At 36.3% G+C, this 21,093-nt stretch overlaps 4 protein-coding genes across 7 annotated transcripts; 2 read left to right on the top strand and 2 right to left on the bottom strand.

The window, feature by feature from the left end:
- Positions 1-1,247: 1,247 nt before the first annotated feature.
- On the bottom strand, positions 1,248-8,895 carry LOC114873619 (polyhomeotic-proximal chromatin protein-like). 2 transcript variants are annotated; one of them, XM_029182138.2, is made up of 12 exons: positions 8,191-8,895; positions 5,331-6,230; positions 4,970-5,254; positions 4,697-4,889; positions 4,392-4,618; positions 4,032-4,251; positions 3,771-3,952; positions 3,428-3,713; positions 3,113-3,367; positions 2,932-3,051; positions 2,499-2,824; positions 1,248-2,407 (listed from the first exon to the last, which is right to left on the bottom strand). In XM_029182138.2, the coding sequence occupies exons 2-12, from the start codon at positions 6,066-6,068 to the stop codon at positions 2,180-2,182; spliced, it is 3,060 nt and encodes a 1,019-aa protein (XP_029037971.2). In that variant the 5' UTR covers positions 6,069-6,230; positions 8,191-8,895; the 3' UTR covers positions 1,248-2,179. The 2 variants fall into 2 exon arrangements, with proteins under 2 accessions (XP_029037971.2, XP_029037972.2); XM_029182139.2 differs by lacking the exon at positions 8,191-8,895 and adding an exon at positions 6,302-6,403.
- On the top strand, positions 6,539-13,832 carry LOC114873620 (D-2-hydroxyglutarate dehydrogenase, mitochondrial). 2 transcript variants are annotated; one of them, XM_029182140.2, is made up of 8 exons: positions 6,539-6,647; positions 11,684-11,921; positions 12,003-12,200; positions 12,297-12,490; positions 12,549-12,717; positions 12,789-13,087; positions 13,160-13,328; positions 13,430-13,832. In XM_029182140.2, exons 2-8 carry the CDS (start codon positions 11,687-11,689, stop codon positions 13,690-13,692), a joined length of 1,527 nt encoding a protein of 508 aa, XP_029037973.1. In that variant the 5' UTR covers positions 6,539-6,647; positions 11,684-11,686; the 3' UTR covers positions 13,693-13,832. The 2 variants fall into 2 exon arrangements, with proteins under 2 accessions (XP_029037973.1, XP_029037974.1); XM_029182141.2 differs by having other exon boundaries at positions 6,540-6,647; positions 11,687-11,921.
- A 1,042-nt stretch (positions 13,833-14,874) lies between these two features.
- LOC114873623 (protein lethal(2)essential for life-like) lies at positions 14,875-16,277 on the top strand. 2 transcript variants are annotated; one of them, XM_029182145.2, is made up of 2 exons: positions 14,875-15,003; positions 15,397-16,277. In XM_029182145.2, exon 2 carries the CDS (start codon positions 15,402-15,404, stop codon positions 15,924-15,926), a length of 525 nt encoding a protein of 174 aa, XP_029037978.1. In that variant the 5' UTR covers positions 14,875-15,003; positions 15,397-15,401; the 3' UTR covers positions 15,927-16,277. The 2 variants fall into 2 exon arrangements, with proteins under 2 accessions (XP_029037978.1, XP_029037979.1); XM_029182146.2 differs by having other exon boundaries at positions 14,877-14,991.
- Positions 16,278-16,494: 217 nt separating this feature from the next.
- Positions 16,495-19,574, bottom strand: LOC114873621. Its single transcript, XM_029182142.2, has 6 exons — positions 19,229-19,574; positions 18,796-19,046; positions 17,866-18,188; positions 17,554-17,797; positions 16,989-17,269; positions 16,495-16,921 (listed from the first exon to the last, which is right to left on the bottom strand). The coding sequence occupies exons 1-6, from the start codon at positions 19,302-19,304 to the stop codon at positions 16,687-16,689; spliced, it is 1,410 nt and encodes a 469-aa protein (XP_029037975.1). The 5' UTR covers positions 19,305-19,574; the 3' UTR covers positions 16,495-16,686.
- Between the last annotated feature and the right edge of the window lie 1,519 nt (positions 19,575-21,093).

The following is a 21,093-nucleotide window of genomic DNA, read 5'->3' as shown; positions in this document are numbered from 1 at the left end:
GTGAAATTCTATATAACCATTCCATAGCATATCGTGTCCGCTGTTTTTTTAAACTGGTATAGTTATAGGTCAAACAAAATATTGTTTTTTGTGCTATTATGTTTGATTATATTTAGATTGATGTTTCTTCTGTAGTTAAATAAGTATATATTTTCTAGATGTATAAATAATATTCTAACGTTTTCTAATTGATACAATAATTTTAGATAAAAATGATACCAAAGTATAAACAAAGGAGTTATATCTTGGATAAGATGCAAAGAGGATTTGTAAACGTTTGTATGGCTGTTACAGTGATTGCTACTTCAGTTTTAGTATATCAAGGATTTCATTACTATGTGCATATCCGACCGGCTTTGAAAGAAGTGCAATTAAAAGCTAATGAAGAATTGTTAGAGGAAGGAAAATATGCAGCAACCAGTTAAAGTAATAATTCATATTATATTATAAGCATAAATTATAATGAAATAAAAATTAAAATAAATTTACACTGCTATCATTTCATATCCTTTAATATATTCTTATGAGGAATGTTCCAAATATAGTTTATATTAATTTACAAAATTTAACCAACAATTTCAGACAGAAATACGTATTTATATGGATGAAATTTCATTTATATGTATCTCTGTCTTGTTTTGTTTAGGAAATCATAAGTCAATGCAAAAAAGTATGTTATAAAACTAAGTCCTGAATAATTTATCAGATTGGACAAAAGACAAATGTGCTTTTCATTATATTTTTATAGCACAGTTTCATTTACAAATTTGTAATAGGCTGTGTTAAATAGTTTTATTATTTTAAATGAATATCGAGTACAAGGGATATGAAAGTACTGCACATTTTATAGATACAAGAGTTTTCTTCGTTAAAACATCTTTTTTTTTAATCAAATAAAATAATTGCCAATCTATGTATTATGAGTACAAAATTAAATTAATGTATCAAATAAATGCTTACAGATTAAATGTTGTATTTACATTGCTGATCACTGCAAAGATGTAGTAACAATACAAATATCATACTGATACTTTTTTTTTTTTTTTTCCCCCACTTCATTGAACACATTTCACATTCACAAAGTATCACATTAAACTGAGAATATTGTTCTACTTGTCATTCAACATCAGGTGATGCTTTGTATAAATAACGGAAATATATATACTTTTTTCCTCTTAAAATGAACAATTCCTTAACTAAAACTGAGTCACTATAAATACAAGGATGATGTTTGTTAATAACTAAAATTTCATGTTATAAAATTTGTATATTAAATAAACATTCTATGTTTAATATTTACACGTATGCAAGTTGAGTGCACATGATACATTTACAAAATATATGGTCGAGAGTTAATTGCATTGCTTCAGATGTCCTATGTCTCAATTTGAAATTGTCGTGCACATAAATTACCGTTTGTCACAAAGGATAACATTTTAAAAATGCTGAATTTTATTCTTTTTTCGAGATTATTTCTCAAGTCTCACGAAAGGCAATGGTTTTTGTACAGCTTCCAAAAGTAATTTTCGAGTACAAAATACATCGTATATACGCCGGGTAGTTTATATACAACAAGATAATTTTATCTTTTCTCGTGTAATGGACATAATTTGTACTCAGTTTCTTGATCATTCTTCTATTTAAAGAACGTTATTTTAGAGCGAATTTTTGAAAATGATATATGTACTTACATTTTTTTAAATAAAAGAGAATCTACAAAATTTATTTCTATTTACATTTGTAAAAGTCAATCAGTGTAAGACTTACCGCAATGAAGCATGTTTTATACATGTACATGCATATGTTGCCAATATGGTAGATTAAAATTAAAAAAGAATTCAATAAAAGCTATGCTTTTATTCGAAATGTCAACATAACTATTTCATCTACCAAAATGTAGTACGGAAGTTATAGTCTTACATAGATCGATCTTGGAATCATGTTGGTACAATTTAAAGTATTAAAACTGATTAATCAGTATATTTTGTTCTATTTGAAAAGAAAGATATTTTCATGAAGTTAAATGAAAAGAGGAAAACTATTTATTTCTATAAAAACATCTTATGTTTTTTTTCTTTTTAAAATCTTAACTCTATAATCTGAATACTTGCACAAACCCTGTAGCCCATGGGCTGCAACTTGAAATTTCGAGAGGGTGAAAGTCTTAAACCATAAACATTTACGAGCTATTAGACGTAGGATTAGAATTTGACAATGATTCCACGCGCATTGAATCAATTCTTGCTACGATTTTCAATGCGGGACCCAATTTAATGCTCATTGCCGACATAAGATGGTCTTCTTTTAGCAACATAAGTGCTTGACCATCTATCTCTTGAATGGCAAAGTCTTCTGCATAATCGGCACAACCTGGTAATCCACGTATGAAATCGCATACTTCATTGACCTGTATTTTATACAAATAAAAGATTAATTTCATCATTGCGGTTACGTCAAATTATGTGAGTTAATTTACGTTAATTCTTAATAATACTTACCGTCCATTTCACAGGATTAACCTTCGGCAGTGTATCGTCAATGGAAGAAGTAGTTGTTGTAGTCGACAATGATTTCTCTTCTCCGTTTTTCTTCATCGCATCTCCTTCATTTTTCGAGTCAGTCTCTATTTCAGTCCACTGTTTCTCACCACCGTCGCGATCTCTCTCACGTTTTTTGCTCTTTGCACAACCAGAGGAACAGAATCTCTTTTCTTTCTTTAATTTAATATTTTGCTCGTCTATTAAATTACCGCAACCTTCACATTTTCCAATTTGAATATTATTTATATCTTCGTCGTTGGGATAATTAGGTGCATGTTTCTTTCCTATAAAGAATCAAGTATTTAACTTGCTTGCTTTATATTTATTATTAATAAAGAAAAGAACAGAACAGAAATATTATGGCACAGATAATAAAATTGTTGAATCTTACTCGGAGGTTCATCGTGATTTTCCTTTTCGGAGGACGAATTATTACGATTTAAAATATTACTCGTGTCTTGATTAACTGTATTATTTAACGACGTACGGTTAACAGCAAATGGTTCAGATGCTAAAATATTAATTTTATTAATAAATTACAATCAATATACGAAAATTAATGAAATTTCTACCTTCTTGTATGACAAAGCCCTCGATTACGTGTGTAAGGACTTGCGGTTTGACCATTGCTTTTGGAGGCACATGTTTACTGTTTGCAGTAACTGGTACAGAAACAGGAATTGCTGCAGATTCTTCACTAGCTATACCATTAGTGATAGAATTAATTGTATTTGCTAATCCTGCTAAGGGATTGTTACAAGATTTATCATCTGCCTTTGAAACTGAATTATCTTCTTCTTTTATAGGTACTTTACATTGGTCCGCATCTATGTATAATAATTTAGATTTATTAACGTTCCATACACATTGGTCTTTTGAACACAAACCTGTAGTTTCGGGTTGAGGTATTGAAACTTCTTCGATCGTGACTGATAGCGAGTCTTCTTTTTTCAAAACCTGTTTAGAATTGTCTTCATTTGTAATTGGTGTACTAGCAGCGGATGGTAATATTAAAGAGCATTCAGCTTGATGATTACGATCCGGTGAGGTAATCATTATTGTAGGATTATTTTCATGTGTTTGCTGATCCATTGATTGATTTATCATAGACATCGTCTGAACTTGTGACGTTCCGCTAACTATTTGGTTACCAATTATTGTCGAATTGATTGCCTAAAAAAGAAGTGAGATTAACGGGATATTCAATGAAAAATATTACCTGTTTATTACCTGTAACGGTAATTGCTGAACTGCAGACATAGGAGATTGTGGTACTTGACTCATTTGAGACGTAGTAACTCCAACTCCTCCTACCGATACCACAGGCATTATTGGGCGTTCACCACCTAGAACTACACCTGGTGGTGGTGGTGGTGGCGGTTGTTGTTGTTGTTGTTGCAGAGCCATATTCGCTGCAAAAAGAAATGAATAATTAGTAGATATACAAAAAGATCCATGTAATATTCTGCAAAACATAAAGAATCATCCTACTCATTATTGGTTTCGGCTGTATTTGCTGTTGCGATGCCTGCACTTGCTGCTGTTGATATTGCTGCTGCATCTGCTGTTGCTGCTGCGTATGTTGTTTCTGTTGAATAAAAACCTGTTGATGTTGTTGTTGCATCGTTTGCTGTGACTGTTGTTGCGGTTGTTGCGGCGATTGTAGTGGTTTAGCACGGCCTTTACCGCTACTACCGCTTCCTTTTCCACTCTATGTTACAAAACATAAAAGAACAACTTCTTCTTCATTATGCGAAAACCAAAAAGAGAAAGCTTCGATATGGTTTTTTACGTGATTCGAGAAACGCAGCAATTAAAATCTTTTCTCCAACTACTGTTAATAATAGTAACCTGTACTTGTACTCCGTGAACAGTTTGCGTGGAAACTGAACTCGCTGCTCGTATATTGGCAGCTTGTACCGCGTGTAGAGAGGACGGCAAAATACTCAAAGGTCGTTGTCCACCTGTGCTCTGCTTACCCTGTTGCTGCTGCTGTTGTTGTATATCCATTACCTTCGGTTTTCCACTAGCTGCAGCAATCTGTTGCACTCCCTGAATTTGTTGCTGTGTAGCCAGTGCTGTATAAATTATAACAGTGATGAATTAATCTGACGCAAAGGATCAAATCTCATTCGATACGTGAATATGAAATTCACCATTATGAGCTTGAATCGGTTGTGGACTTTGTATAAACATATCAGGTTGAGTAGGACCTCTAATGAATATCTGATTAGTGAGAAGCGCTGGTGACTGTATCCCAGTCCAAGCAACTTGGGGTGTGAATTGCCAGGGAGCAAATTGCATACCACCCCTTCCACCGGATGGTGCAGCTGCTGTACATGTAGTATACTGGACATTTCAGAAATTAAGTTATATAAGTATTCTACATACATAAGAATAAATAATCAATTGATACAAAATAAGGTCACCTTTTGTACTTGATCTTGTTTACTTGCAGCCTGTTGTTGTTGCTGTTGTTGTATAGATGGAGGAGGTTGCGGAGAACCCAATACACCAAGTTGACCAAATACTAGAGTCTGTCCTGCACCAGGTGTAGCAGAAGTAGGTACCGGTAAGTAACCTGTTGGAAAGCCTTGCACTTTAGTTCCACCAGCTGCTGGATGTCCTCCACCTTGACCCGGTGTTGATGCGGTGGTCAACATGTGAGGTGTCAACTGAGCAGCTGATTGAAATGGTTTTCCAGCTGTTATAACCTGTAAAGTGTCTTACTTAGTAAAAATATTTGTACGCTTTTACAATACTTTCGGTAACGCAGGTATCTTCAAGTACCTGTATAGAAGAGGGATTAATGCCTGCAGGATGAAGAGCTAAATTTCCTGGCATTATTAATGGAGTTCCTTGAGTATTATACAGTTGCTGTAAATGATATGCTTGATTTTGCATAGGTTGCTGAATGACTTGTACCGCTTGGGGATGTGCAGCCATTGTAGTTATGGTTGTTGCTCCTTGTTGTCCAGACAAGGTCATAGACACCCCACCAACTCCTTGTTGTTGATGTTGCATCGATACTGCAACAGCTCCTTGTTGCTGAGGCATAATTGCTGCTACCTGTGGTTGCACTTGCACTTGAGTAGGAACAACATTATGGGGTCCGTTATTAGACTGTTGCTGCTGAGACTGTTGCTGCTGCTGTTGCTGCTGCTGCTGCTGCTGCTGTTGCTGCTGCTGCTGCTGCTGAACTTGTTGTTGAACTTGCATTTGCTGTTGTGATTGCACTTGTTGCTGCATTTGCTGTTGCGGTTGAACTTGTTGAGACTGTACTTGTTGCTGTGCTTGCTGTTGAACTTGTTGCGATTGAGATGACTGTTGCTGAACATGCTGCTGTTGCTGTTGTACATTTTGCTGCTGTTGAATATCATGGGTAGCAATCATCATTTGTTGTGGCTGAGATTGCTGCTGTTGCTGCTGCTGGGGTTGCGATTGGGATTGCTGCTGTTGCGGCTGTTGCTGCTGTTGTGGCTGTTGTGCTTGATTTTGAGAGATTCCAATTGATTTAACATCTGTCATGTTTTCCTACACCTTTTTATGATTCGAAGTTAAACTTCCTTTCTACAAAGAAGTATTCTTCCACCTATTATACGCTCACTAATTCTAGATCTTTTTTCCTTGCCATTGTTTACAGATATTCTTTATTAAAATATCACTTTTAACCTTTTTAATTTACTGCACCTGAAAAGAAAAAAATATTTTCATTTAATAATCATAACAAGGTGCATAAATCTATAAATAAGAAATAATACCATATTTAGTTCTTTTGTAAATGAAAATCATAATCATTTTTGTGCTACAACATTTATTTACAATCATAATTCATAAAATTTATTGACATGTACTTTGTCCTTTTTATACATTTCTATAGATAAAAAGTCATTGTATACAAATGTTTGTTATCGATCTACCAATCACGATATATTTATATCGTACAAAAAATATGTACAAAAAAGTGATGCAATATTTACTGCCCATAACCTTAATAATTTTAATACACGTGGAAACATCGGGATTGGAACAAGCATTTTCTCGGTTCTTATTGTCCGGAATATAATTAATAATAAAGTGTGAAAGTGGCAAATATTTATTGAGAATGTAAGTGTTTGACGATAAACAATTTGGTTTCATATATTCAGTATGTTTAATGTACAAATATTAATTTCTTCGTGTTTCCTGGTTATATATATTTATATACAGAAACTTTTTATGTTTTAATAATGATAATATAAAATTTCCGGGTATAATTAGTGGTTCTTTTAATATTTTATAAATACTAATATGAATCTCTTTTGCATGTAATGTTTTCATGAACTTCAATCTTACACTATTATATGTATATATATATAGATAACCTTAAAAGGTAGGTTGTAAATAGATATTTTATGAAACTGTTGCTGTTATTAAGTAATTATTATCAGCAGCATTATATTATTAATTGCATCAACCAAACAGATATCACCTTACAATTAAAAAAGACATAAAGTGATCAACTATTGGAAAAATTAATATTGAGAAAAATATTTTTTATTTCTTAAGCATATTAACAGTAACATAGGGAAAACTAGTTTTTGTTGCAAAATTTATAATTATTCCTTCTTGAAATAAAAGAGTATAGAAAACAGTAGTAAAACAAAGTAAACAATTGATTCTAATAATCATTGGTTAACCTATCACTCGTACAGAATTTGTAATATCTTATATTCATAAAAATACGTTACATAAATAATTATTATTGTATTCTAGAAATTCTGATAACTATAAAATACAGGCATATCGAATCAATTATGTATGTACGCTTAAAAAAACAAAAGGTATAACGAATGCGTTTGTTTAATAGAGAGGTTGTGAAGTGTCATGAGATGTATGTAACAATTTATTAATGAGCTGGATGAAAATCAAATTATTATACGCATCTTGAAAAGATAAGTACTACGTAAATTCATAATAAAAACAAAACAAATGAAATCCATCTCAAATGATAAAGAAGAAATCTGTATTCGTGCATAAGCATTAAAGATATCAAACAACTGAAAACATGTAATCCATCTTGGATTTTGAGTGGAAGAAACAAAATGTCGTCTCACTAGTACAACAATAATTAGTATAATGACGAGGGGTTCCAAGAGAAAGAGGGGTTACATATCACTGAGCGGGAAATACGATTGAAAGGCGGGTTGAAGGGGGCGGCAGGCGAAAGGGGGAAATAAAAATAAGAGAAGGGGAGAAGCGATCGTACCAGGGGGCGGTTGACAACATGGATTTCGCCATAATGGTAATAACGAAGATGATGATAATAACAACACACGCGGTTCTTCGGGAATTGTCTGTTCGATGCTTATTTGCTAAATAATTGAAGCAGGCAAAGTAAAAAAAGTCGTGTCTCGACGAATGCAGAATAGCGTCCCTCACGCCGACATATTGGATTACAAAATAAAGCACGTTCGAAGATCCGGCGGGACGTAATGTACAGTGTGTTATAATACTTTCTATCTTTGCTGGTATTCATCAAGTATTTGTGCAGGACCTAATGTAAAATTATCGTTAAATCTTACCAGTATAAATAACAAGGAAATTAAAAATATTAAGAGGATACAAGACATTGGTATATAAAATTTTTGATACTCGTTCAGGTACTCACATGGCGACTGCGCAGTCACACCTATCACGTTTTCGAACACGCCGTAGACACTGTCACTACACAATTGCACCTCGAACCCAATCAAACTTCTTATCATACACCCCTGTTTTTGGTATGTCTATAAAAAAGAAAAACCACTAATTATTGGAAACAAAGTTTCGTTACACGTTGACGTCGCAAGGTTTCCTGAGCAGTCGTAGTCGCATTCGTTGTCTGCTTCCCTGCTCCCACACGATCTACAAGAGAACCCCTCTGTTCTCTCTGTTTCCCCCTTTCCGCCCCTCGTCGCCCATCAAACCATTTACTCCCCACCAGTTCGCTCGCTATAACCTCACCTCTCCCGACGCGTATCGCAAACTCGTTCTCTCATTGGTCCAGCGAGGACAAATCCCAAAGGCATCGTTTGCACCGTGAAAGGCGGGGCCATTGGATATGGTGGCTGCAGGCGCATGCCCCGTAACGGTACTCATACTCTTACTTCAGCACACGCGTGCAGTCTTCGCTAACACAATCATATTCCTCGTGATGCATGTATACGTGATTATAGTCTGCAGAATATTTCGCAGTATAACTCCACGATACCATCAGGGACGAATATAGTCACCTTGTTGCCCTGTTGCATCGAGTAACGTCACTGAACTTGTTAATTGTGTAATTATAATGCAGGGACCTATTGGCCAACATACATGTTCTAAAAGTAAATATATACGATCCCTTATCATATTGCTTGTGATATAGAAGATTTATTGTAATTATACAAATCTTTTCATTATATTTCTTCTTTTATTGTTTAAATTAAACTTGAATTTACGTAAATATGCTTTTACCATTGAAATTGCGATATTGCATCATTCTTTTTGTTTGTTTAAATGTAAAGTCTACTAATTGTGTTTTTAGTGAAATAACTACTTATAATTTAGTTAATTAGAAACATCTTAATGAGATTAAAAGATATTTATATCACGAATATCATGTATGCAACGAGATATATAGTTATCGTTCGTTAACATAATTGTGTTTAAAAATCATTACTTTGTCGATACGAATGGTTATTTTCGCAAATTGTTCAATTTTATATACATATATTCGTTTCGACCCAGAATTTCAAGAACACGTGTTACGTTCCTGACACAGCTGTTTCTAAGTTGAGTTTATGCTGCCCTGCTCAAAACCCCGTAATGCTATTTCGTTTGCCATTGGTCATTTGCGTTTGTGTAGAAGATATCCAACCAATTCATAAACATCGTTTTATAAACCTATTCGATAAAAATTCAAAAATAATATTCGTCTTTTCATCTAGGAGAAATTAAAAATATTTCACTTTTGTTTTAAATCACGGAAGCCATGATTCGAAGAATATAAGTACTTACGCATACCTTATATAGTACATATTATCATGGTATAATATCGATTACAACTTCAACATTTTTAACATTTTTCTTATAATTATTCATAAATCAATTTTAATTAACATAAAGTATCGCTACTAAAAACTATCTTATGCTACAATTTTTAATGTCGGCTGATACACATTATTTGTATTTGTATTAAAAAAAAAAAAAAAAAAAAATGTTATTACTTTTTTAACATTTAATATTTCAATATATATACGTAAGTACGTATTAATTAAGTTCTTTTAAAGTATTACAATTTAGGGTGAAAAGCTAGAAAATATCTACGGTAAATCGCGAAACATAACCGATTTATCGGTCATCTTCCAATACCGTCCACAGATTTCGACAAAGAGAGCGAGAGATGGTAGGATGTTTTGTGCAGAGGGTAGGAAGAGTCGTGGCCGCGCCAATCCCAGCAACCACGTTCCCTATATAGTGGCATGTTTCTAACATATATTTTACATCCATGTAATTGTGTGAGTGAAGCGACCAGCGACTGTCTATAGTCCTCATCACGCAAGGTTAGGAAAATTACAATATTTCACGGAAGGAGTGTGTGGCGGCTTGCGTAGTTTGTTGTTCTACCGATAGAGCGTGCAGGGGAAAAAGGTGGGGGAAAGCGACAGCCAATGGTTTAGGTCGAGCGGGGTTGCCAAGGTAACAAGTTAATGATTCGAGCCGCCACTGAGAAATTAGCTTTACTCCGCGGCGGTGTCGCGCATGCGTTCTTCCATGGAAACTCGTACCTTTGTATTTTTCGTCTTCCAGTATACATACATAAACATATATGTATGTGTATAGCAACATTTCACATCTGCACACTCTTTCTTGGTGTGTAACTTGATTGTGTATTTGTATTCGTATTCGAATTTTGTTGTGTGCAACTGGTCACACTTTGTTACCTGCGTGCAGATACGAATATACGTGGGTGTACAGCGAGTCGAGAAGGCGCGTGTTTCACACACGAGCACCTCGAGTAAAAGGGACGTCTCCCATACACACACACACACACACGCACGCACACACACACACACACACACACACAGAAAGACGTAGAATGATTTAGCCCTCGCGACGATTGGTTCTCTTCCCACTCCATAGTCTCGTCTTGGCATCTCTGTTTTCCATTCGCGATGTCTTCTTTCCCCTTTCCATCAGATATACGCATCTTTGTCCTTCCTTGTTATCTCTCTTTTTCGCTCATCCAGTCGCTTTGCGCTTTCGACCCCTCTACCCCTGACCTTATTTTCCCCACCGCCGCGCCGTGTCGTTGGATCGTAATTCTACCACACGTCGTCGCGAATCCCCTTGATCAACAGGGGGGAGGGAGCTACGCGCGAGGAGGAGGGGAGCTGCCCATCAAGATTCATCCTGGATTATAATATTCGATGTCCGTCGATCGGGCATCGGAGGCGAATTAGCGTGTAGAAAATGGAAGCAGCCGGGGGCACATATAATTACGCCACGCCTGGTTTTTAGCATGCGACCACGATTATTTGACCAGTCATGAAATTTTATCCTTGTTCCCTCTACTTTCAATACTTTTTACCCTCCTTTATATGTATCTTCTTTATTATCGCGTTTAGAATTTTACTTACTTATTTACTTACTTACTTACTTACTTACTACCTGACTTGTTTTTTCTTTGCACTATACCTACATGATACAAGATACGCGATCTGTAATTTACTAGATAAACAATACATAGTCGAGTAAAGGTCTAATAATAGCATTCGATTAGTTAGATATGAAATCGACGTACGATACGATAAACGTTCCCACTGAGATCTATCGTAACGATTTGAAATACTCAAGAATCAAACGGGTATCATCCTTTGACCGCGTATCTACCTATATATGTACCTATATTTATAAATTCCAATTGAAACAGCTTCCTTGATCATCGTTTGATAAACAAAATTATTCTTTAGTTTAAGGATACAAATGTCATTAATGAAAATCAGGTTCAACGAGAAGAAATGAAAAACTAGGATCGCGTCGCGTTTCAGCGATTAATGGAAGCCGCACAGAGAGAGCTGTTTGTTCGCGGATTTAGAACGGGCCGTTTAAAGATGTCTTCTTTCTTTCTTTATTTCCAGAAGATGTGTTCGCGAATTTCTTTTCGCGCGTTTCTTAGCGCGTCGAACATTCGCTGTTTCTCATCGAACGCGAAACCGCAGTTTACCGCAGATAGATACAAGGTAGAACGGGGCCCTTATGCAAAAATTTCCAACGAACACGTAGCATTTTTCAACGAACTCCTTGGACGTAGCAGAGTGATCGTGGATCCTGATGAATGCGAGAGTTACAACATAGATTTCTCGAGAATCGTCAGAGGTAAGTAGAAGCGATCACCCGTGATGATCGTCGATCTTTCCAGTTTTTTGGAGCCAATCATCGGCCGAATTCCACTTGCAGGGAAAAGCAATCTCGTGCTAAAACCAAAAAACACGAACGAAGTGTCTTCTGTATTAAAGTACTGCAACGAAAATCGCTTAGCCGTTTGCCCACAGAGCGGAAACACCGGCCTGGTAGGAGGCAGCGTGCCGGTGTTCGACGAGATCGTTCTTTCCATGAAACTCATGAATAAGATCATTGAAACGAACGAGCTGGAAGGTTGGTAGCCATTTTCGATGATCGCTGAAAACGATCTTATTATTTTAGTTAGGTACCTAAATGCTTAAAAATTTCCTACGATCCTTGCGAGGCTAGGGGTGTTGACCTGCGAAGCCGGTTGCGTACTCGAAGATCTGGAGAATCATTTGGCGACTGTGGGTTTGATGATGCCGATCGACCTTGGTGCAAAAGGCAGTTGTTTAATCGGTGGTTGCGTGTCAACGAACGCCGGTGGTCTGAGGCTTCTTCGTTATGGCAATCTACATGGGAACGTGATGGGTCTTGAGGCTGTGAGTTTGAAAAGCAAATTGATAAAGATCTTGTGACGATTCCGTAATTTTTATTTAGGTGAAAGCAAACGGATACGTGGTAGATTGCTTGAACACGCTGAAAAAGAACAACACCGGTTACCATTTGAAACATTTGTTCATAGGCTCCGAGGGCACCCTAGGAGTCGTGACGAAAGTCGCCATTCAATGCCCACCGCTTCCAAAAGCTGTAAATGTTACATTCTTAGGTACGATAAGATCCTCAGATGTCTTCTTCATTTGTTATTATCTGTAACATTCTACCACTGTTTTTACGCAGGATTAAAAAGCTTTGATCAAGTGTTGAAAGCGTTTCGACTGGCGAAGAAGGAATTAGGGGAGATTCTATCGTCGTACGAGATGATGGATAAATTATCGTTGGACGTTTCGATCCAACAGTTCGGCTTGAAAAATCCATTGACGTCTAAGAGCGATGGACACGAGTTCTACGTACTCCTAGAAACCTCTGGGAGCAACGCGTCCCACGACGAAGAGAAGCTCGCCTCCTTCGTTGAAAAGGCCCTCTCTGAGGGCATCGTCGAGGATGGTACCCTAACTTCAGACCCCGCCAAAATCAAAGTTAGTCCTAATTAAGTAGAAGTATAAGAATCGTTTTGTTTTTTACTTTCTCTTTTTCTTTTATACATATAGAGTATCTGGTCGGTAAGGGAACGCATTAGCGAAGGTATACTTAGAGAAGGTTACGTTTTTAAGTACGATGTTTCAATACCTCTTCAGTCTTTCTATAAGGTGATCGAAGTACTCCGGGAACGTCTGCGTGATCCACGAATTATAAGAATCAGTGGTTACGGACATTTGGGTATGGTTGAAAACCATAAATTTTCTAATAATCCTAATTACTTTGATGAACATTGTAATTTAGTTTTACTTAACGTTAGATTTTTTTTCTTTGTTATTTAGGTGATGGAAACATTCATGTGCAAGTTTCAACAGCATCCTACGAACCAGAAGTAGCAGCTCAGTTACAACCATTCATATTCGAGTACATTTCGAGTCTCCGTGGTAGCGTTAGCGCTGAACATGGCGTAGGATTCACTAAAACGAAATATTTACATATGAGTAGAACCTCTTCGGAGATCGAACTTATGTATGATCTGAAGAAACTGATGGATCCAAAGGGTATTCTCAATCCGTATAAAGTCTTGCATCCGTTAAAACCTTAACCGTCTAAATAATAATCTTAGCCCTAAATGATACAAGCAAGTACGATCGAATCATTCCTGTATATATGTATGTTTGTTAGAATTGAACGATATGCTGTATAATAAGTAATATATTACATAAAAGTAATACCTAAAACTGATCAAATTATCTTTTATGTAAAACTGTTTAAATATTCTTTTGTTTTTACAGCGGAAACGTTTTATTAACGATTAAAGGGTTGAAAATTTTCCCGCTCATCAATCCACACATGCGTACTAAGAAAATTGAAATACCTTTATACCGCATTATGGTAAGGTGAGAAACTGTATTCTGTTGTACCGATTCAACAATGTTCTTCGTTCGAGTGGTTATGTCCAAGAGCATACAGAGAACGCTATCATCCAGCTGCCTCTGTTCTTTTTTATCTTTGGATAAGAAATTTTTATTACATATTATAACAGTGACTACAGATCCAACAAGGAATGCAGGGATGCAAAGGATATGAGGATACAGTGATTTGATGGAAATAGCAGATTACATATGTAAGTATACATATACATACTTACATGCATTGATATCAAAGACTATATCCCATCACTCACAATTAATCAGTGCCATATTTGCCAAAGCAAATGTATTTTTAGAATAACACAATGTTTTTACACACACACATACCATACATGACGACTAATTTCTACAATATTATATGTATATAAACTGTAGAAATTCTATAAAGTGTTAATATTTTCAAAGTCACTCATTAATATACATAACAGAAAGAGTACAGTCTACTTATTTATACAAATAATTGTTTTTAATTACATAAATCAATGATTCTAAAGAAATCAGTGAAATTAGTGAAATTAAATAAATTTAGAGAAACTCTCTATTTTGTAATATTTTGCATAAATATTAAATAGATATATTTATTATGAAAATCAGAAATATGAATGGCATCGCGTGAATTAAATCGCGCCAGAAACATCGAGAGAAAACACTCGAAGAATCGAGAAACGAGTTTCGACGGTAAAGAAACATTCTGATTCGTCGTGATATGATTTCGAGTAGGTTCGAGTAGGGATGGAAGCTCGGGTATGTTCAGTTTAAATGCGAGATTGTTCGATAAACGTTTTACGTGCACGCATGCGCGGCTCGAAATATCTCGAAAAGCGCGCCATACTGAATATAAACCGGCCGGCCGCAATACTGCGCAGTCAGTCACAAATTGGAAGCCAAAGCGAAAAGTTTGTACTACTTTGCAAGCAACTAAACGAGCGACTTTACTTGAAACGAACCAACCGAATTTCATTGAACGAGTGGTACGTAGAGAGGTAGGTAGTTTCTTATCTTTACATTGTAATATTTTCAATTACGTTTGTCAATCGTATACTTTGTAACCGATCAATTTCGTAAATCTAAATATTACCGGAACGTTGATAGACGTTTCTTAAGTGCATTTCAAGTTCTAAGAATAGATAATTGAAACGCGCAAAAACATTCGGTCAGTTTGTTTGATAATATGCGGTACAGGAAGAACCGGATTCTGCAGTTGAATGTAGAATGTAAAATTAAAAATTTTATTGAAATTCAACTGAACGTTTCGTTAACGTCGACGACGGTTGATCTTGTTTACGTCTTTTCTCGTTTCAGGTATGATAATAGTCTCTAACGGATTCTTTAACTAAATTGTATTTATTTATTTTTTTTTTCTTCATCTTTTACAGAGATCATGGCATTGATATCTAGAGACCTTTTTCGCAACTGGTGGGAGGATATGGATCGCTACCATCGTGAATTGGAAGAACATTTCAAACGATTATCCACAAGAGACGATCTATTGCTACCACCATCGATGCCTTCCTTCAACGAATTCTTTCGACCATGGAAAAACGTAATGCAGCAGTTGGAGCAACAAGTTGGAGGGCAAACCACTGTCGAACGAGACCAAGAGAAATTCCAAGTGATCGTCGATGTACAACAATTCGCTCCGGAAGAGATCACAGTCAGAACAGACGACAAATGTATTACCGTGGAGGGTAAACACGAAGAGAAAAAAGATCAACATGGGTATGTATCGAGGCATTTTGTGCGTCGATACATGCTTCCACAAGGATATGACATTGGACATGTAAAACCTAGTTTATCCTCTGACGGTGTTCTTACCATTACTGCTCCAAAACTCGCTTTACCAGCGCCTGGAGAAAGAATCGTACCGATCGAGCGAAGCAACGGACCGGCGATCAAGGCTGCCTAATCTGTATACGCGATGATGCATATAATTTAACCTGCTGTACAATTTATACCGTATCGTATAATTTTTTTCGTCGTTATACTCATTATTTCTTTTAAATATTGAAAATTCTTTATTTTATACATATACCGATACCGATTACTTTGTTAATCTAATTTCGTAGATACGATAATTTAATTACATCGTTATGTAATTTTAGTCCTGTGAGCATCCAAAGAAGTGATCAACTATTTAAAGTGAGAATGTAAATGTTGTATGGTACGCGATTGTGTGATTAATGTTTATCATTGCAACTAAAGTCTGATAATAATGTATTATGATTTTATCTTAATTACACTGATTATTGTCAGTCCATCTTTGGTATGACTAATGTTTACAGAACGAGGGTTACGTATCCTGCCTAAACTCTTTCATATAACTATATAGTATTTGTAACAACGATACGCAACGTTCACGCATACGCTATCGTGATTTTTATTAGTTCAGTTTATTTTTTGAATAAATTTTAAAAAGCGCAAACGTAGATTGCGTTTTTCATTTACGACTAATTCTTGATAAAATGTGTGTAAGATAGTATGTAGAGGTATTTGTATTTCGTAAAATGTAAAAGTATTTACAAAAACACAACATGTAATGTATAATCACGATTTTTCTCTCGTTTAAAATATTTTTATCAATACTTTCAATTCATTCTATCTAATATAAATAATAATCTAAATACTAGAGAAAGTATTTATGGAGTTGTTCGATAGACGATTAATCTCTACGAAGGTCCGCGATTTTCTTCACTTTCTGAAAATGGTTGTTCGTCCTGATCCGGTGGAGGTATCGGTTCCTCTAAAGTAGTTTCTTCCGCAGGAATTAAACCTTGAATGATCCTAACTTGTTCCTCAATGTCAGGAATTTTTTCATAAATTAGTTTTTCAACATTCACTTTGTTTAACTCAAATTGTATGCGCCTTTTAAGTGGTCCCTCTATTGCGTCCATTATTTGGTATCTATTTAAAGAATAATAATCCTTGTATAATTATAGGTAAGAAGAAGGAAAAGATAAGTGAAACGAACCTTAAAATGTTTGGCAGTACGTTGACACCAGCTTCCAGTAAATAATCGATGGTACCGGCACCATGAATTCTAGCTTGAATGTTACCCAACTCAAGGTCAAGCTCTTCAAGGATGGGCTTTTTTCGGGTATCGATAGGTTGGCCCAATTTTAATTGAACCCTAAAATATTGTATCGTAAGGGAAACCGTACCGGCTCTCGATAAGAATCCACCGATCACGCTTACTTCCCAATGTGTTCTCCCTTCAATCTCTTGGGTTCCAACATCAATTAACGCGTATACCTTTATAAGGAAACAACGATAGAAAGACGATATTGTAAATTCAACGTCGCGACGCGACGCGACGCAACGCGACGCCTACAAATTGGTGACATAACAGAACGTAATAGGAACGTTGTATGACAATTGCGAATTAATCAGCGCATTTTTAATTTACATTGTACGCGACGCGCGACGTATAGGTACATACATAATATAATGACTATTTAATTGCGGTAATAGGTAATTTGCGTTGCAACTGTACCGGCAGGTAATAATATCAGGAAAAGATTAAAGATGATATTTACTGTTCCATTTTCCATGCTCAGTGTAATATTTCCCATCCGATAAAAGCTCGACAGACCAGTGATCCACGTGTGAGTCGACGTCACGGTGAACATGCCAACAGTTTGACTGTAATCATTGACTTTGTACGGATCGTAGCCCATTTGAGACACTTGCTTACGTGCTTCTGCTACTGCCATATCAAAAGGCGATATAGAGTTTGGGAAATACTGTGGCAATTGCGATATTTGTTTGTTAATTTCGCCCCTAAAATACGAAACAATTTATCAACATTTTTCGTTATGCTATTGAAATAAATGAAATACGCTTTCTACCGTATGTTAGTATTGACTTCCTTCAATATGAAAGGTTTAATACTGTCGAAAATAAAGGTCCCTATAGAGTTGATTACTCCTTGAAAAACGGAGCCCAGGAAGCCCAAATTCTTAAAGTCCATGTCTATTTTATCGAATGTCAGGTCCATGTCGATGTCTGAAGCTTGCAATTTACCATCGTCACCGACCTCCAGTCTCGCTATACCCTGGACATTTACCCCCGTCAATTTTACAGTAAAATTACCGGCGGATCGTGACAGCCAAGATGAGAGAGTGTACAGTCCACGAATATCCAGGGTTTCGATACTCAACGTTACGGAAACCTTGAAGAAACATTAATAGAAAGATGAATTTCAAATGAAAATTATTTTTTTTTCTTTCTCCCTTTTTAGTTTGCATGCAAACATTCTGACGCGACGCGACGCGACGCGACGATGCGACTATTTTTTATGGCCATACGTAATAATTCTTACGCGTACCAATTTGGCAAGGATTCTCGATGTGATTCAATTAGGCGACGTTTCTGCGTACGTATACATACATATGTATGTAGTTAGTCATCGATATGAAAGGTTCCGCGTTACGATCTTATAATTAGCACGTGTTTTTTTCGTAATGACGAGCTCTCATAATTATTGTCTTTCATAATGCACATCTTTTTAAGAAACGACGCCTACGTATTCCTCAAAAATAATGAATCGCGTATATCCTCTAATAATCCTCGATCCCTACTTTCTTTTTTTATCATACTAATTTTCAAAACTTTAACAGACCTCGTTATCGATCATTCCAATTTGTATTACTAATAGTACCTAGTATATTTAAATAATACTAGGTAATTAATAATTAATAATTACAATAGGAATAATATATGGGAGATGAAATTTAATAATTTATTGTATAAAATATATTTTTCGTAGAAACTCTCACTTGCATCAGCGCCAATTCAGACTCCATGTGCACTATCCGAAATTTCGCGAGGCCATAGACGTTCACTTGCTTGAAATTCATCGTGTAAATGGAAAACGAATGTTTCATATCCGGCACGGACATGGGATCCGGTATTGGTGCCCCAGGTAGCCCCACCGGATCATCTTGCTGATAGTGCTTCAAGATCGCGCGAATATGATCTCCAAGTCGTTTCTCGCCAAGCGCTATTTGTGCTGCCGTATCATTTTTTCCTAGAAAACGTTATCGTTCGTTTATCGAAACGATAAATAAATATGTAGAAAATGTAGATATTCTATAGTTATTAATCAATAAATCATTGCATCAACTAGAAAATCTACCTTTGAATTTCATATTATTTCAACCTCATAAATAAATCCATAATTGTAAAAGAAATATAAGTTTTCTGACTTACCAGAATATTGTTGAACGTTACACAAGCAAGTCAAAATACAAGAGGCAAAGAAAATGACTAATTTTAGAAACTGCATTTCCACTTTTCACAAAGGATCTTAACTGCTAAGCGTGGCAAGAAAGAGCGATCACTGTCACCTGCAATAGTCCACAGGCCACGCATTTGACTGACTGAGAGGTCCGTCAGTGAATTTAGTGGAACGATATCTCGCGGGTCATTGAAGGGGCGACGGTCAACCGCTTTATCTGACCCCTCTTGTCCCCTCCCTTATTCTTGCGTTGTTTCCTCCTTAGCCGCCCCTTAATTCTAAATTATTTCACTGGCGTCAATGTATCTGCAACGCTTGGATCTGCTTAACGAACTGACCTCATATGTAGATATGCGTAAACAAATTCTGAAAAAATATATATATATAACTAGATCTTGTTTGAACAAGACGGTGAATAGTTTTTATTGAAAAATTTCAATTCATATCGTGTGTGAGCGTGTGCATATGACTATACATATACATTAGATACAAAATACATAATAAAAAATATAGGGCTCCATTTAAAAATTTTAATGTGACCTTTACAACACTCTCTAATATTATCTCAAGGTCCAAACATTTTTCGTTGTGATGAGTTCCTTTCGATATCACACAACTTTTATCTAAAACCACATTTTGTATTTATGAAAATAATTGCAAAAGTATCTTATCCTTCCTTTTAATAACGCGGAAACATATCTGTGAGTGACGCTGAGAAAAATGTTATATGTATGTGTACTCTTACAATGATAGTACAGTAAAACCTGTTAAAAAGGACATCTGAAAACAAGTAAAACCCTTATTAAGGGACACTTTTAAAGGAACAAATAAAAACAAATTACGTCATCATTAAGAGTGCTTCATCTACTAATTCTTCGTTAACTTTCTTTGTCAAAATTTACTGCGCAAGTCTATCTCTTTAGGATTGCGCAGGGGTCAAAGTTTTCATAAGATAATAGCGGATCCAGCGTAACAAACTTTCTAACAAATCAAATTGATAGATTTTAGAAATCACCACAGATGCAAACGGGTCCCTGACACCCCGGGAGCCATAATGTCGGTGTGCAAAGAGGGTTCTCATGCTTCGGGGTCCCTGACACCCCGGGAGCCATAATGTCAGTGTGCAAAGAGGGTTCTCATGCTTCGGGGTCCCTGATACCACGGATGCCATAATGTCGAAATAAAAAAAGCGTCATCCGTGATAAGGGGTCGTCGACACCCTAACAAAATAGGTTGGTGTCCAGATAGCGTCACCGGCGATTGGGCTCCCTGATACCCAAGATGCCATAATGTCGGTATACATATTATTATCTAGTGGAAACCTTGACCAGCTGCGCAGTAGGTAACCGTAAGAGATGGACCTGCACAGTAGATTTTTTATAAAGAGGGTTTACCAAGAAAGGCTGGATTTGACCCATCTTGAAGATGACCTACTTAACTTTTTAATCGCAGCACTTTTAAGTTTGTCCAAAAATTTGTAGCCCTCAAGATCATATTTGGTCGGTACGCAAAAAGCGACGCCTGAGTCCTGAGAACCCCAAATGATATTTGATCGCCACGCAAAAAGAGTTACCGGGGCCCTGAGAACCCCAAATGGTATTTTGTCGATAAGCAAAAATAGCTGCCGGGGTCCTGAGAACCCCAAATGGTATTTGGTCGATACGCAAAAAGAGTTGCCGGGGTCCTGAGAACCCCAAATGGTATTTTGTCGATAAGCAAAAATAGCTGCCGGGGTCCTGAGAACCCCAAATGATATTTGGTCGCTACGCAAAAAGAGTCGCCGGGGTCCTCAGAACCCCGCGTGTTATGTGGTCGATACACAAAAAGAGTTGCCGGG

This window comes from Osmia bicornis, chromosome 13, assembly GCF_907164935.1.
Source record: "Osmia bicornis bicornis chromosome 13, iOsmBic2.1, whole genome shotgun sequence".
Taxonomy (NCBI): Eukaryota; Metazoa; Arthropoda; class Insecta; order Hymenoptera; family Megachilidae; genus Osmia; species Osmia bicornis.
The sequence above is the reverse complement of the archived record's forward strand: the minus strand, read 5'-3'. Positions and strand labels throughout refer to the sequence as shown.